This window comes from Phlebotomus papatasi, chromosome 2 (genome assembly GCF_024763615.1).
Source record: "Phlebotomus papatasi isolate M1 chromosome 2, Ppap_2.1, whole genome shotgun sequence".
NCBI classification, from domain to species: domain Eukaryota; kingdom Metazoa; phylum Arthropoda; class Insecta; order Diptera; family Psychodidae; genus Phlebotomus; species Phlebotomus papatasi.
The window spans coordinates 105486105-105503294 of record NC_077223.1 but is presented as its reverse complement, the minus strand read 5'-3'; the positions used below and the strand labels follow the sequence as shown (position 1 = coordinate 105503294).

The 17190-nt window shown below is 34.6% G+C and overlaps 1 protein-coding gene across 2 annotated transcripts; it reads left to right on the top strand.

Annotated features, from left to right (window-relative positions):
* The first annotated feature begins 2528 nt into the window (after positions 1-2528).
* On the top strand, positions 2529-16069 carry LOC129800609 (uncharacterized). Of its 2 annotated transcripts, none has more exons than XM_055845126.1 (5): positions 2529-2830; positions 9344-9594; positions 9753-10333; positions 10656-11417; positions 14798-16069. In XM_055845126.1, exons 2-5 carry the CDS (start codon positions 9360-9362, stop codon positions 15275-15277), a joined length of 2058 nt encoding a protein of 685 aa, XP_055701101.1. In that variant the 5' UTR covers positions 2529-2830; positions 9344-9359; the 3' UTR covers positions 15278-16069. The 2 variants fall into 2 exon arrangements, with proteins under 2 accessions (XP_055701101.1, XP_055701100.1); XM_055845125.1 differs by having other exon boundaries at positions 9702-10333.
* The last annotated feature ends 1121 nt before the right edge of the window (positions 16070-17190 follow it).

The window sequence follows — 17190 nt, the reverse complement described above, 5'->3', positions numbered from 1 at the left end:
CCGTATCCATTTATGAATCTTACCTATGGCTATATATTTCAATAGCCAGTCTTAAATCCCACATTTCCTGAAAAAAATGGGAGTTTAATCCTTTTTTCCTAGTTTCAGGAAGCAAAAATTAAAAACATGTCCAAAATTGTAATTTTGAGGTGTAATACTTCATATGATTTTGCACAATTAATATCACTTTTCTGAAAAACGACTATCACAGGAGGTAGAGGGGTTATTAGGGTTCAGATTTATGTAAAAACCTTTTGGGCTGAAGAAGGTCGCTTTTGTGGGTGGAAGAAATTTCCCAAACTTGACTCAAATTGATTGATCGCACATAGAAGACATTGCTTCTTCGCACATTTTCCAGGAAACTTCATTTTAGATGCAATCCCTCATATTCACAAATATTGTAATCTACCAATTTGATCCACCACCAAAGAGTAAAACTTAAAAATCTTAAAGTTAATAAACAAGAAGTAATTTGACTCAATTATGCCGTAGTTGAGTAATTGTAAAAGTAATTTTGCATTTCTTTGATATAAAAATATTTTTCAAACTTGTACAAACTGAACAAGTGGTTTCTTGAGCACATTTGACATAACCTCACTTTTGTCAAGACTTTTGTGTTGTTTTCCACGTCAAAGAAAAAAAATTGTCCGTGAGACACTGTTTTGTGAAAATTTTTGCCTGTTCTCTGAAGCTCAATCTCTGTGCTAAATTCCGATTCCTGTAGCTGTAGGGTCAGAGAAATCTTCAATGATGCGCATTCAAACGTTTTTGAGCATATCCGGTTCTGTAGTGAAATGGTGGAATCTTGTGCGGTGTTCTAGTTTGTAGACATTTAGTCAATTTTTAGCTTAAAAAACTTATTGATTAGTGTAAATTTGGTGATATTTGGACTTTTCAAGAAAGCATTCATCAGATGTACCGTTTTCAGGAATGAAATTCCCATGGAATCAAGCAAAAAAGTGGTTTTCGTGTCATAAAAACATCTCTTAGAAAAGTTTCAAAAAATAGATATTAAAACGTTTTATTCCTTCACTGAGAAAAAAAGAGGCTGTCATTAACTTTCTTTCATCATAACTTTAACACTTTTTGTGTATAAAAATATATCAACATTTTTTAATGTTAATTTTACACCTTTTAAGGGTAAAATCAACATGAAAGAAGGGTAAATTTAACCCATAATAATCTAAAATAGGGTAATATTTACACCGTTTTCGGATCAATACTGCAGGATAAAATTAACATTTCGGGAATGTTATTTTAACTTTTTTGGATTTATCTCAGTGTGTAGATACAGTGGGTTCCGAATCGTTGTTCCGAGTGTTGTACAAACGGTTTAATCAAGTAGATTAGAGTTCTCTTTAAACAATGATGTGCAACTTTTAGTGTCCGGTGCAAAATTTAAGGTAAAAATAGGGTGTTCAATGATGACGTGAATCGTGTGCGAAGATGGAAACTTGTTTGAACTTTCGCACAAATCGGGATTAAATTTTCATTTTCCTCTAGAGGAAAATCTGAGGATTTTCTGGGATTACGTGAGGTGGGATTATGAACCCTATAAGTAAGAGATTTTTTTGGCATAGTTGGAGAATCAATACGGTTTGCATGGTAGTCAGAAAAAATCACTGAACTTGAACATCATTTTTATGTGCGAAAGTTCAAAGGCTCCCCAAGAAACAATTTTTTCTTAATATAGTCTTCTAGAATTCCCTAAGTAAGGCATTATAGAACCAAAAATTTTTTATTTACTTATAACGGTCTTAGTTCTATCACTGAGAATACTATAAGTAAAGTGGCGCACTCTTAAGGATCTTAAAAGCTTCTATAGGAATTGAAACAGAAAATTCTGACTTTAAGTCTTTTCAAAGTGCACTAAAAGACTTATCTAATACTTGGTTCTACAAGGCAGCTATTTTGCTTCTTGGGTCCCTCTACCCATATCACTGTACTGTTTAATTTTTACAATTAGCCAGGGGAAGAATCAGACATTATATTTCGCAAATTATACGCAAAGAAGAAGCATAACTTTCTGACTAAATGTACCCCAGTCTCCCCTAGTTGTACAACAATGATGGTCGAACAGCATACAATTTCGAATCAGGGTACAAATCAAACCCAATCTTAATTCTTTTAAATAATTATAAGTAAACAAGAGAAAAAACCCAAAAACATTATCTCAAATGTTAATCTATATGAACTACAACTCTGATCTCAGGTCCTTTCAAAGGATTCTATTAAGCTTTGCCCCTCGGCATGGAAGCTTCCAAGGGGAAGTTGGAAGCTTCTCTGCTTTTCTCTCTCTCTCTCTCTCTCTCTCTCTGAGATTTTCAATGTTTTTCGCGTGGATTTCCTACCAAGTGTCTTCCATTTATAAAATCTCAATGTGCGATTCATATCGTCATTCAGCGAGAAAATTCACATGGTGAGTGTGATCCATTGCGCTGTTAAATTTGTGATAATTTCCCCTCCTTTTTTGAGAGACTTTGGCGCGTTTACAGCTCTTGAGACGCGCACCGAGGAAAATCCTCTTCAGTCTTCTGCGTGACTTTTTGCCAAAAACATTACTCGCGAAAAACCGTCACTGGAGCTTTTGTCACTCTCTCACCATCCCTCTGATGGTACTCTTGCATCTCGGAAACTAGTGTCATCCAATTCCTCTGAGAGAGACTTTCCCTCAAGTGAATTTCCATGCCAATATTTCAGTGCTGTGTTCTGTGAATTTTCCCTGCCCTTTTGTGACCCACAGAGGTGGTCTAATTTTAGCATGAGTCCACTTCATGTTCTTGCATTCCCAAGGCGACCACAGTGAACAAAAGCTTCGTGCAATGAAAGTGTGAGTTTTCATGCAATTTTTTTTTTTTTACTATTCTTCCCTGCCAATCCATCCTCCTTCCTTTCTGCCCATGAATTTTTCATGGTGGCCCCTTCGACATTTTCCAGTGGGGCTGAATTATCGATGAGCCGTGGGATTTCTTTCACCATGTGGTTGGATAATTGCAAATTAATAATTCTGCGAGGGTGCTCAAGGAGAGAATAATGGGGTGCGGAGGGTGAGAAGAGCTTTTTGCGCGCAGTTCAAAACTAATCGATACTCGACGGTTTGGTTCTCCCAAGAGGAAGAGTTCAGGGAGGAGGGCAAGGGGACTGTAACTCTAGAATTAATATATCTTTAATAATTATTTGAAAATTTATTTTGATAATCCCCACCTTGGAAAAAATAATCTTAGTAGAGGGAAATGGGGCACCTTTGAAATTGAGATTTTTCTCCTATGTTTAAGTGAAATTAAGCCATATCATAATGCAATTTAGCTTCTCAATCTGTTTGTGTAGCTAAATTATATCACGATAAGTCTCAATTTTATTTAAAAATAGGTGAGAAATCCCAATTTCAAAGGTACACCACTTTCAAAGCTGCCCCACTTCCCCCTAATAAAATTATTGCTGTTCATAATTTTTTAAGTGTATTCTACCACAAATTTCTTTTTTAATAAACACATTATAAGGCGAATTATATCAGTTGTAATTTCGGCATTTACTTAAACTGAAAGTTTAAAAATAGGCCTATCGACAAACATTAAAAAGTTTAACATGTAAATATAAACAAATGTTTTACAGTCAATTTCTAGTCTAAAAACCAAAAAAAGATACCTAGCAGTTTGGTTAAAGTATAGGGGTTTTAATAATTCTTTCTTAAATATTTAACAAAAAACATAAATTAGCATTTATTAAATTCGGGACAATTGAAACCTTAAATATTGACAAATCCAATTTTTATAATTAAAATCTAATTATAGTTCCAGTAGAATTAAAAAAAACTTTAATGTCTTTAGTATTACAGAAAAGACTAACTTACAAGATACAGATAAGATTGCAAGATAAAGTATAAAGTGCACTCAAGTCTACCGGTTGACTAATATTTGGCGTATGATCTAACATTAATAGGTCAATTATTCCATAAATAAATACGAATCAGTGACAATTTTATAGAAATTCACCATCAAAGATTCAAATATTGACCACCGGTCGAGTCGAGGAACCGGTCGACTCGAGGGCACTTTACCTTAAAGTCTTAAGAAAAGATCTGTAGATCTAAAAGGCACAAAATAAACTGAAATCTAATCTAATCTAATCTACTTTCACTACTTACAGTTTTCTTATTACTGCTCAATGTAAAGTCTTTGATGCTCCTTTAAAGAGTGATAAAATATTATCATAGTTCTTAAATTGATGTGTATAATGCACTGTATACACAGAATAGATCGCATAAAATATTATTGTTCGATATCATTCTCAAATTGGCTAGAGCATAGAATGTTTAGAAAATTTTCAAGCTGTAAACAAACATAAAATTGGTGATATTATTAAGAATCTCACCTAATACAAAACGAGTTTAATCCCTCAATTCAGAGATAACGAAAAATAATGAGTTTAAGTAAAGTTTTTGGTAACAAAATTAAAGATTTACAATTTTGAGGTAAAGGCTAACGACTCTTTATCTGAAAAGATCATTCCGATTAGTTTTACAATTAAAGAAATCTTAAAGCATATTGAAATTTTAAAATTAAATATCTTTCTCGACAAATACAAATCAAGTTTTAAAAGACCGATTTAAAGATTAAAGGGTTTAAGACATATCTCCGAATTGGGAGGTTAAAATATTTAATGAAGTTACATATCTAATTACGGGTAAATATTGCTTAATATTGAATAAAAAAGAAGCATATGAGACAACAGCCTATTTCCGAATACAAATTCAATATTAAAATTTGTTTAAATCTAGAATTAAACTTATCAAATCGTATTTATCCGGTAGTTATCAATTTTTCTATGATGCTGAACTGTTCTTTCCATGTGATAAAGCTCTACTTTTACTAAATAATATTTTGTAAGAATCCTTACCATACTTTCTGAGAGTTCTGAGAAATAGCAATAGCTTCTTTCCGGTTAATCTCCCTGTTGGTATTTGAATTAACATCACAAATGTTTCCCAAAGCGGCGCCGATTCCTCCTAAGACCGTTCCTGGTTAGATAAGCACTTATCCCATCATAGGCGTATTGTAGAGAGAAGTAGTGGATGTTTGTTTAGTTCCATAGCGAAAAGACGTGGAACACTGCGAGGAACACTTATGATACTGAAAAATACCGGCGATTAAGACGCTATTATTGTTAAGGACTTATAACAATAGATTACTACTCGAATTCAAAGAGAGAGAGCAGTTATATAATCGCCTTTTTTCAACTTGTGACCGTCTTGGAGTTTAAACGGTAAGAGATATCAACTACCGGTCTTTGATGACCCCCAATAAGAAACAATATCTCCAGACGTTTTTCTCCCCTCCCCCAAAAACTTCCTTCACTAAAACCACGTTTTTCGGTTTTTCTCAAAATTGTGCAGATATGTTTTCGAGGTAGTCCAGGCGAACATTTCGTGCAAACACACCTAGGGTATAGTAAGTACTTTTCGCCACCTTAAGGTTTGATACCCTTGTAATTCTTATAATTTTTGTCGAAATAAAATGAAATTTCGTGTACAGATGCTTTGAAGCATTATCTCCCTATTAAACCAGGAGACTTCTCGGGAATTTTTGGGTATCTGGTTAAAAAAAATTACATTTCGTGCAACAATGCATGTTTCAGTACTTCTCGCCACCTTGTAAACTCTTTTCGCCATTGTGTAAACACTTTTTTGCCACCTGTTTTTGACTGAATTTTAAGAAATAGCAGCTTTCGAAAACCTCCAAAAATACATGGCACAGTACTTTTCTTATTTGACACCGATACCAGACAATTATTAGAGTATTTTAAATGATTTTTTTCATAATTTTTATTCGAAGGAAAAGTTAATTGAAAATCATACCTGTTTCGACTATAATCCGCGAGGTGCGCCAGTTGTAAAATGTTTAGAAAAATGAGTGGCGAAAAGTGCTTACACAGCTGAAAAAAGTAAGCCCTTTTCCACCACATCCGAATTTCTTTAATTTTTTTGGAAAATATTATTAAAAATAATATTACAACAAAGCTTACTTAATATCAGATTGACTTTCAGTGAAGAAATATCAAATGCTGTACACCAGCAAGAACATAAAACAGTGCAAGGCAATTTCTCTTAGCGTTGACAAATTTCCTAAGAACTCTATATTTTTTCTGTGATTGTTCACCTTGTCAAAATTTTCTTTCAATAACTTGCAAATAATCTAATCGGTAAATGATCTGTTATGATTTTCTGATTCTTTTGACTACAGGTCACGAAATAATACTCATTTAGTAATTCTATGAACTCATAATTCTCTTAAAATGTCATTTTAATTTAGGTGGCGAAAAAGGACTTACTGGCGAAAATGTACTGACTCTACCCTATGACCGGAAAATTCGCCATTTTGAATTATTGAAGGTCAAAAGTCAAGCACTTTGGAGGGCTCATTTTTCAACCGATTTGGTTAAATTTGGATTTTTTGGAAAGGTATTGAAATTCTGAACCCGACTGCATCGCTTTTCATCGGTACTGAATCGATTATTGGTACTGATTTTTGAATAATTTATTTCGTAAATTTATTTTAACTTGACTTTAAGTTTGTTCCCGAGCTAGAGGTCAAACGGTAAAATATATCGACTTCCGGTCTTCGATGACCCCCCTATAAGTGGACATTATCTCGGACGGCTTTTCCCTTTTCATTAATTACAAGCTTTTTTCATTAATTATGAATTAATAAGTGATTCCGAATAATAACTAATTTAATAAATATAATGAATTATTTTCACCAAAAAATAGCCCAATAAATAAAGTTTTTTTAATTATTTATTTTAGGTTTGGTTTCAGGTTCTCTGATTAAATTTTATCTCTTAATTAGCGTAGTGAAAAATATCGAAGATGAACATACGCCCATGTAATACTAAATAGATGATTATTAGCTTCACAATTTGTTTACGGAGTTATATTATAGCATGGTAAGAACCAGTTCCATTTAAAAATAGGTGAAAAAAACCTTATTTCAAAGGTGTCTCAATTGAAAAGTGCCTTATTTCCCCCTAAAACGATATCATCAATCTTTTATTAAATTCACTTTAAATAAAAACTAGGAAACATACTGTTTAGTCAAGCTAAATTATTGGTATTAAGATGAAATTATTAATTAATCCCCAAAAATATCAATTTGCATTATTCAAAATAAATAATTTACCAGTTGGTAACCCCTCGGCAAAAAAAGCTTTTATAGAATTTCTCAATTTATTCTCTCTAGTCATGTAGTCCATTGAATGATTTTGAATCTTTCACAGTGTCTTGCTTCTAATTCGTTTATTCAACTCTTTCCCATTGCCAATAACACGTCTTAATAGTGCTAATTTTGTCTATTTTTTTTCTGCACTTTAGCCTCACTTAATGGATAGCACTATGAGATCTTGTAGAGCAATCTTGCTTCCGAAATAGTTTTGAATGGAATTGTTTTTGTTTCTCAAGAGGAAATGCCCAAGGAAACAACACTGATAAAATTTTACAAAAATTCTTCTTTTTTAATTCTTCTATTTATATTTCTTATTCTCACGCATTATCTCCAAGAGATTTTTGAATGAAAGTGTAAGTTTGGAGGCTTTGTTGGGCTGAAAAATCAATTTTCATCATTGAGCAATTTGTGACCTAAGATTTTTTCTTTATATCCATAGTCAATTCAATCAAATTCAATTGAGTATGGATATTCAGGAATGCATTAGAGTTTAAGATCACGATCAATTAAATAAATTGAATCTGGGGGAGAAGCATGAAAGATGTTCGCCTTGGAGGCTCTTGCAAACAATTGTATGACACAATTTTTCACCTCATCAATGCGATGACCGCTTGAAAAACGAGGAATTTGAGATGAGCTCACGAGGAGCTTTCCTCACCTCTGTTAGATAGAAAAACAATTTATTTTCCAATTATTTTGCCTTTGTGCAATGTCCGAAGAGCTTCGATTTCCACTTGATCATCAATTCCAATTTCAACAATTTCAGTTTCATTTTGCAATTGGTCAGAGATTGACTCTAAAATTATATACTGTGTATAGTTTACCAGTATCCCTAAGCCAATTGGAGAAATGGTTGAGATAACAATTTTCCCAGACACTTTATTAAATATAATTTTGTGACCAATAGTTTGATTACAGTGAAAATAAAAATAAAGGTTTGTCATTTAAAAATTGTTCGTTACTTTTTAAAAATTACGGTTAAATGAAACCAATGAAACATACAAAATAATCACCTAAAATGTTTTTCGCAATTTGCAATTTAATTGCAATGTATCTGTTACTGACATTAAAATTGGTTGGACGTGTTTTTGGTGGAAAAACACTTAATTAACAAATGAATATCTTGATTGACAGACAATTAAGTGATTTCTTCAGCAGCACATGGTAGACAGAGATTAATTGCTTCACCAAAAGGGGAAACCTTCTTCTAAGATATAAACCTTTACCATTTTCTTGTAGGAAAAATAAATGAGTTTTATGATTTTCATTAAGGATAGGGATTCATTTCATTTACTTATAATGAAATCCAAAGACTTTAATTATAGGATTTATTCACAAACCAAGCATATTGATCGTTAAAGTATTTTTAATAGAGTTCACATTAAGCTCCTCTTACTGAGCTTTTTGTAGAAGTTCATGAAGCTTTTTTATGGGCTCCGCAAGGAACTTTTTATCGCTGAAAAAAGGAGTAGCGAAACTTTTGAAACACTGCTGAATTTAGTTTAGGGAAAATTGAGGAAAAAATTATTTCTATTTAATTTATTGTTTTTAGTAAATATTTTAAGGACAGGATCAAAACTCTTGAATTCTCTAATATCTAGCTCGAATTGATCCAAATCTGGTAAAACTTACACTGCTGTTCTCATTTTTGCTGCATCTGTTCCTATTTTCGCCGCATCTGTTCTTATTTTCGCCGTATCTGCTCCTATTTTCGCCGCATATCTGTTTTATTTCAGTGTGATGATTCCTAAATCTAAAAGATCGCTAAAAAATTTACCATTTGTACTTGAAACTTTGCAATGTATTTCTTAATTTCTTTAGAACAATTTTTAGCAGATGGTGACAACCATCCATGGTGTATCAGATAACAATTTCAATTAATTCTTCAATGATACACGAGAACTCTAAGCTCAATTGAAGATGGCTCAAGCTATCCTATCCAGTAAAACTTCCATAACTGTTCTCACTTTCGCCGCATCTGTTCCTATTTTCATTACTTTTGTTCCCATTTTCGCCGTGCGATTATTTTAAGTCCTAAAATATCGTTAAATCCATTGAAGAATTTAGCATTTGTAATTGAAAGTTTGCAACGTGTTTCCTAATTCCTTGAGAACTATTTTTAGCAGATGAAGACATCCAGCCATGGTGTATCAGACGACAATCTCACTCAATTCTCCGCTGATTCACTGGAATTCTGAACTCTTGATCCGTCGTGACTTGCGAAGCCTTCACTCTGAGAGATGTGGTCGTCTTCGACTCTGTGCTGCTGTCGTGATCTTCTTCGTCCTCATCTATTCCTCCTACTACCTGGGTACCTCAACAGACCCACAGATGATTGTCCACATTCCTCCAGATGACAACATCTCCGGATACCCAGGTGACTGATTTTCCCGCCAAAAAGCTCGCTTCTTAGCTGTGTTTTCTGTTTTATGTTTTATGTGCTAGCTTTTATATTTTATGTTTGTGCTCCCGCAATTTGTACAGCTCACGTTGCTGTTTTGTCTCGAGTTGCTAATTCTTCACCTTTGCCGCCAGTGCCCACGGGGTATCTGGTTTATGGACCAGGATGCCAAATGCCGAATCTGGATCCCCTAGCTCCGGATGTCATGAAGCTATTTCATCGCGAAAAAGAACAGGAATGCTCCACAAAGTCTCCTCTTACGCGTATTGACATGATTGGGAGTAGAAATGCTAGTCTAGTCGTAGATAAGGATCTTTTGCACAAGTATGACATCTACGATACTCCCCATTGCTGCTACCGGGAGATTCGACGCTCAACCAAAGAAGAACACGCTGATTCTGCCATAGTTCTGTCCAATTGCACCCATTTCCAGTACTCAACAATCCTGCCAGATAATTCTGAATTTATCTACGTAAACTGCAGTTCCAAAGGCGGGAAGGAAAAATACCGGAATGTCCATTATATCATGAGGGAAAAACATGATGTTCTTGAACGTTTCGAGAGGTTCAAAGTCAAGTTCGAGAAGAAACGACCTCTAAGTGTCCTTATGATGGGTATTGACAGCATTTCCAGGCTCAATCTAATCCGGGCAATGCCAAATACAGCTCAACATATTTACAATTCAGGCTGGTTTGAACTCAAGGGGTACAATAAGGTAAGACCCAGCTACCCTTATGGTGCTATTCCAATGAAAAATCAAAAAGGGAATCTTTCTCCTGAATATTGACTGTTCTCAATTGCTTCTTAAAGGCTTCTGTTTTTGTATTGGTTCCTGTCTCGACTGTTTTCGCCAGGCCCGAAACCACCAAACAGTCGTAACATAAACCAAAATAAAGAAATGTCAATTATGTAGAAGCACTTGAGAACAATGATATGTTAAAAAAAATGTCCAGAAGAAATACTTCCCCTTTTCATTTTTTATTGGAATATAGCACCATTACAACCTATTCCCTAATAATATTACTGCTTGCTTCCAGATCGACGATAACACGTATCCGAACCTGATGGCCATTCTGACAGGATTCAATTCTTCCCTGTCCTACAGTATCTGCGATCCAGTCCATGTAGCCAAATTGGATTCATGCCCAATGGTCTGGTACTCATTCAGAGCTTCAGGATACGTCACAGGCTATGCCGAAGATGAGGCTGAAATAAGTACATTCAACTTCAATAAAAAAGGGTTCCTAAAACCTCCAACAGACTACTACTTAAGACCCCTGATGCTGGCAGCTGAGAAGCACCTTCCTATAAAGTACAAGAGTTCCCTCAAATTCTGCCTAGGCTACCAACATTCCGCTGACTACATCTACAACTACGCCTTGGACTTTGCTGAGCTGTACAAAGATAGGGCGTTTTTTGGCCTTTTCTGGGCTAATACTTTCAGTCACAATGACATTAGCGATCCCTCAAGTATGGACCACAAGATTAAATACTACCTGAATGAGCTCGATAGCAGAGGCATCCTTAATACCAGCGCTGTGATCCTTTTCTCAGATCATGGTCTGAGGTTCGGACCCGTGAGAAAACTGTTAACGGGATGGCTGGAGGAGAGACTGCCATTTATGTTTGTCTGGTTGCCAAAGTGGTTTCAGGATGAGAATCCTGAGATCGTACAGACACTAAGGATCAACAGAAACCGCCTTACAAATCCCTATGATATTCATGTAACACTTCATCATGTTCTAGCGCTGACGGCTCTACCAGAAGAGGAGCACATTACATCAGCCATTTTACCTCAAGTAAGTTAAAAGACATCTCTGATAACCATTCTGAAGGGGAATTCTGTAACAGTATGACAATGTCATATGACAAATCTGTGTTGTAAAATTCGGGAACAGGGCAACATAAAAGTCTAGGGAGCATCGAATGACCATTGGAAGGATCTCTAAGAACCTTTAGTAACTGATATAAATCTGATTAACAATTAATTCTTTCGGATTTACCATATAAAAAAAAAATTAAATTAGTCATATGACATTGTCACACTGTTACAGAATTCCCCTACTGGTCAGGATTTTTTATTACCTTTTAAAGATGTGAAGTCAAAAAATGGGAAAAACACTTTTATTGTACATCTGTATTACCAATCGATATCTAAAAGAGATAGAAGTTCCTAACTTTCAGAGTTACCGAAGGACTCTTATGCCCTAGCCCTAGACCCTAGACACACTTACGACTTAAGCCGAGAGACGACTTAGTGAAAAATGATGAAAATGATGTCTAACCATTATTTCGAATATAATTACGCTAAGCCGTCTCTCGGCTAATCCTCGGGTCTGTCAAGGGCCTTGGGTTCAAAAAAGTTCTCTTAAAGGCCTCTACACATTGAGAGCAATTTTTGACAGATTTTAGACGTTTCTACCTACAAACAATGCGGACAATTTCCTTCAAGAGCAATTTTTTACGAAAACTGATTACAGTGTGTAGCCACCCTAGAGTGTTGTGCCTCAATAAGGGGACTCTCTCTAAACAGTACTCCTCTTGGTATTATCTGCACTCCTGTTTTCATCCAAAACTCGTTTCTCAGTCTTGATAGAAGGATCTATTTACTTAATAAATTATGACTTCCTCTCCCGAATTATACATTTAAGTGTAAATCTCTTTAAAAAAATGGACGTGAGAGGATTTTAGCTGAGATTCTTTACAATCTCAGCTTTTGTGGTCACAGGTGAAATCGTGAAATCCGACCTCGTCAGATCGGGCCCAAATTTTGGATGTACACGTTTTGACCACTCATAGATCACGAAAATCATGTGGGCTAAAAATCTATTTTCGTGAACGTCCCGTCCGTTCCGTCCGGAGTACAAACGCTTCTGAGGAGAAAACGGAAAGAGATATCGACAAGCGGTTTTCAGCAAAGGTTAAATATCGATGAGTGGCTAGAAGTTGATGATGTTAGACACCCCCCTCCTACCGCCATTTTGGAATACCCCGAAATTTGTTTTCTCAATAACTCAGCCCCTATGGCATCGATCGATCTCAAATTTTAGTATGTTATAGCTGGACCAAAGAGCTTTCGATCGATATCAAACTTAACCTATTCAGACCCCCTGACCGAGCTAGAGGGCGTCAAAAATTGAATTTTTAAATGGTCATATCTCCGGTTCGGAATGCGAAAATTTTTTTTGGAAAGCTCTCGTGTAGTACTACAACCTTTGTAATACTCAAATTTCATCCGATTAAATCGAAGGATCTTGAATATTTCAAAAACTAGACGATGCTTTTTCTTTAAATTATAGTATGTTATAGCTGAGGTCCAGGCCTTTCCAACAGTGGGTTGCACTCCTCCCTCGATGTTCCCTGACCCGAGCTATAACCAAAAATGTCTTGGCCGGACTGCATTTTTTGTGTTTATGAAAGGATTTCGATGAAATTTTAGCACATAGTGTCTCTGACACATCTGACAGCAAGATCTTTCTAATAATGGGTCCCATCCGTCTCTACCCCAACCCACTGTACCCCGACCCGTACTATTCCCATATGGACCGAACTCTATCTCTAATGTTTATTAACCGATTCCAATGAAGTTGAAACCAGTTCTGCTTAGGATATGATTCAGAGATTGCCCAGGTGGACATTTCATCTTTATACGAAAATACCGTTGAATTAATCCTAATAACGCATTTTCAAGGTCAAAGGTTTAAAAGGTTCTAGAGAGCGTATTTATCAACCAAACGGGTTAATATTTGGGCTTTTTGGAAAGGTATTGGAATTCTTGACAAGCCTGGGCCAATTCCAATCGCTTATGAAAGCTAAACCGATAATTAATTTTTTGTCCGAAAATCAATTTTATTACTCCTAAGGCTCCTAAGCCATTTTGGGCGTTCTTTTGAGTGATTATCGGTTTAGTTCGTTGATCCGGTGACAAATGATGCAAAAGTACTTTGAGGTGTAACATCTGTCAAAAGTTTGAGTACTTTAAGTGCGGGTGACTTTGACTTCCTGTTCGTAAGCTTTTCTTTACTTCTGGAACTTAAGGATGGTCTTTACCGATCTGAGGGTCAGTTTTTCAAACTCAAAAAAAAAATCATATTTCCGGGGTTTCCTATTGATGCATGTGCAGACACTTAAGAAAAACCCTTTTTATTCACGAAATAGATAATTATTTCATTTGGAAACTTCACGTACCGTTAACAATAAAGATTAGCACTTAATTTAACTAAAATTAGCCAGAAATATGACATAAATGTTAAACAAAACGAATAAACAACAGTCACTTTATTGTGTATTTGAAGCTAGGATGATTAACTAACGGATGGAGCATTTTAATTCACAAATGGTATTTTTTTTTAATTATTTCTAATTTTTAAGCTTTAGATCCCACAAAAATAAATATAACACGAAATGGTAGACACATATACAGATATTTTATTAAATTTAAAATTTTACTGGTGTTACAGATAGAAAATTTGTCAGAAAAATTCAAAAAAAATTGCGAATTTTACGTCTTTTTCATAAAAGTTTCAGGAACTATTATCCTCGTGCAATCAATATAAATTTTGTGCTAATAACATAACATTAGATACTCTTTCATTTAGTAAAAGTTTTAAAATAATTGCATTTGGTTTTATACCAAAACTAAAAAAACACTTAATAAAATATTGTATATACCACATTTTTGTACGGAAAATGTATGAGAATGCTCTGCCCTGATTTGAAGCAGGTTTTGAATTAGCTTAATTTACCCTATGAGGCTCTTATGACTCCTTTTAATTTTAACTGCTCGAACTCCAAGAGAGAGTTCCCTTCGAAACGTCGGCTTAAGAAATTAAAAGGAGAAATGAGCCAAAGGTCAATACCGTGTTTTTCTGTCCCTTTTTGACTTATCTCAAAATTGACCCTAGCGTTTTCAATGATTTTCGAATATGTTTTATAGTTAGACCAGTTGAAAAATTTCGGCCTTAGACACCTTTTACCCGTTAATTTTTTATTACTAGATTTCCATTAATTTTCTACTATAAGCTGCTTCTTAGCTTAAGCAGTAAATTAAGGCCTAATATTCTAATTGTTTTACGCTAAAGTCTTTGATTCGGGTATTAAAGACCTAGGCCCACCTTTAGTCGGGTTTTTAGGAACGGTTTTCCTTAGGGTATTTTAGAGATCATTTCTGCTTTTTCAGGCTACTAGCTGCCCATCTTGCCAGAGCGTCTTTGACGAGGTTCCTTGGAACAGATCCTGCACAGACTCAGCCATTGAGGCTCACTGGTGCACCTGCATCCCCTACAAGACTACGAGTAGAAGCTCTCCGATCGTGAAGGAGGCTGTGAAATTCATCATAACATTCATGAAAGGTGAGATTGATGACTACATGAACAGCACAAAGGCCACCCACAAAATGTGCTCGGATCTCCATCTCAAGCGTATTGCCATTGCCCGAAAGGCTGAGTACAGGGATATACCTAATCCGCACGATGACTATCTTCTGGTTTTTGAGACAAATCCAGGAGGGGGAGAATTTGAGTCTACTGTGTCCTATTTCCTGACCGACAAGACATTCCAAATGACCGGCTCTGTGAGTCGTCTCAACAGCTACGCCAGCCAAAGTGGTTGCATGCCAAAGAGTTACCTGAAGAAATTCTGCTTCTGCCTCAAGACCTAGGATGTGAAGTTGGGAATGGAGAAGCAGTTTTCACTGACAATAACTCCAAGGTGAGTCCTTTACTCGTACTCACGATTATGACGAGGTATAGGCAAGAGTTGAACTTTTGAGGAGAATGGAGGACGATGAGATATTTACATAACATATTTCTTAAAAACTGTGATTCCTAGAAACGTAGTTTCAACATTTAAGTCTCTCTACAGACACCAACAGAAGGTTAAGGACATGCAATTTGCTTAATTAATTTTTCCTTCCTCCATGACCATTTTTATTATTCCTTTTCAATGTTGACTCGGAGAAGCTTTACCAGTAAATATTCTAAACTGGAATTGGTCCAAGAATTGAGCAAATGTTTTCTGTGATCCTTCGCACAAAATTTAATGTTTTTGTGTTTTATATGTTATCCTTAATCAGCACAAAAAAGTATTTAATTTTGAATTACCTGAATTGTGGCTTACAAAGCTTTCCAAAGGAAATAAATAACTTCAATCTCAAAGTTAATTAATATTTATTTATAAATAATTATTAAAGAAAAGAATAAATAAAATGTCTCTTTTCAAAATCTTAATAAACAGATTAGAGTGTGTCACAAAAATCACTGAAAAGAAAAATGAAAATGATATTCCTAACTTTAGATTAAAAAATCTTTAAAAATATTTTTAGGAATTACTTAAACTACAAGAGAATGTTACTTAAGATATTAAGAAATATTGATGAAAAGTAAAAATTAGGGAATATTTCGAGATAGGGAAAAGAATTATATTATTCACAAATACTAAGAAAAAGGAAAAAGAATATTTTTAAAAATACATTTAAATGTACGTAAAAAATACCGTAGCTCATTTTGAAATGTAGTTTCCATTTCATTAAAAAAAAAATATCGAAATAACCGATCTAGAAAAAACTAGTATTTTGAAAATCTTTCCTATAATAGTAACTAAATAAAGTCCAAAGAAAGGTGTATAGGCCAATCTTAAATTGAGCTCTATATTAGAATAACAACCCCTAAAGCGGATTTTATTTTGTTCGCATTTCCAAAGCTTTAGATCTTAAAGACATTCAACGATTTTTAATATTTTAAAGCACTGTATTCTTGTTTAAAGATATCAAAAAAATATTATCACTCTTACTATTTTCTTTGAACATTATGATTTATTTTGCTAACTTTAATGCTGTTAGAAATTATTAATTACAAGTAATTAAAAACAGGAAAATTTTAAAAACCAAGCTAAAACTTCACGAAATGCATTAAAATGCTTCATTAGTGCATTAGAACGTCCTAATTCTTTAACAATTTGGCATAATTCAAATGGTTTTTTTATGACTTATTGATTAAAACTATTCCCGATCTCTTGAAAAAATAACCTAATCACGTTCTTCCCCGGAGAGATACCCCACAATTCTGGTACTGGTACAGTAGTGTTCCTCAAATTTGAACAATATTTTCAAAAACGTAACGAAATTCATGTAAAATTCACTTTCCTAAAATAAGGAAAATTACTAGGAATTTTTATCAATTGAATTTGTTGTTAAATAGGTGGAATTTGGTAATAAAATTAATATAATACGACAACATTGAGGAAACACTAGAGAAAAATAGTTCTAATTTAGACTCCATGCAAAATTTCTTTAACATAACCTCATATTTTACATTTTGAATGTAACCGTCATTCAAATTTGAGGAACTCGACTGTATAAAGTAAGCTTAAGAATTTAACAAAGGTTAAAGGCGAATGGCGTTTCTTTGCAAGCTCGGTTTAAATTTAGCGGAAAATTCAAATCATATTTTAACATGACGTCACATATAAGATTAATATAAGGATTGACTCCGTTCAATAATAACCTTTCAAAGAAACAAAGCCGCCCCAAAGCCAAGCCAAACCTATGCGAAAATCTACCAAAAGTCTAAAGTT

What these genes read in the sequence shown, in the direction of transcription:
- LOC129800609 (XM_055845125.1), top strand. Translation starts at nt 9,360, where the DNA reads ATGGTGTATCAGACGACAATCTCACTCAATTCTCCGCTGATTCACTGG. An exon ending in CAACATCTCCGGATACCCAG is followed by an intron (nt 9,595 to 9,701) that starts GTGACTGATTTT and finishes CAATTTGTACAG; the next exon opens with CTCACGTTGCTGTTTTGTCT. An exon ending in CATCAGCCATTTTACCTCAA is followed by an intron (nt 11,418 to 14,797) that starts GTAAGTTAAAAG and finishes CTGCTTTTTCAG; the next exon opens with GCTACTAGCTGCCCATCTTG.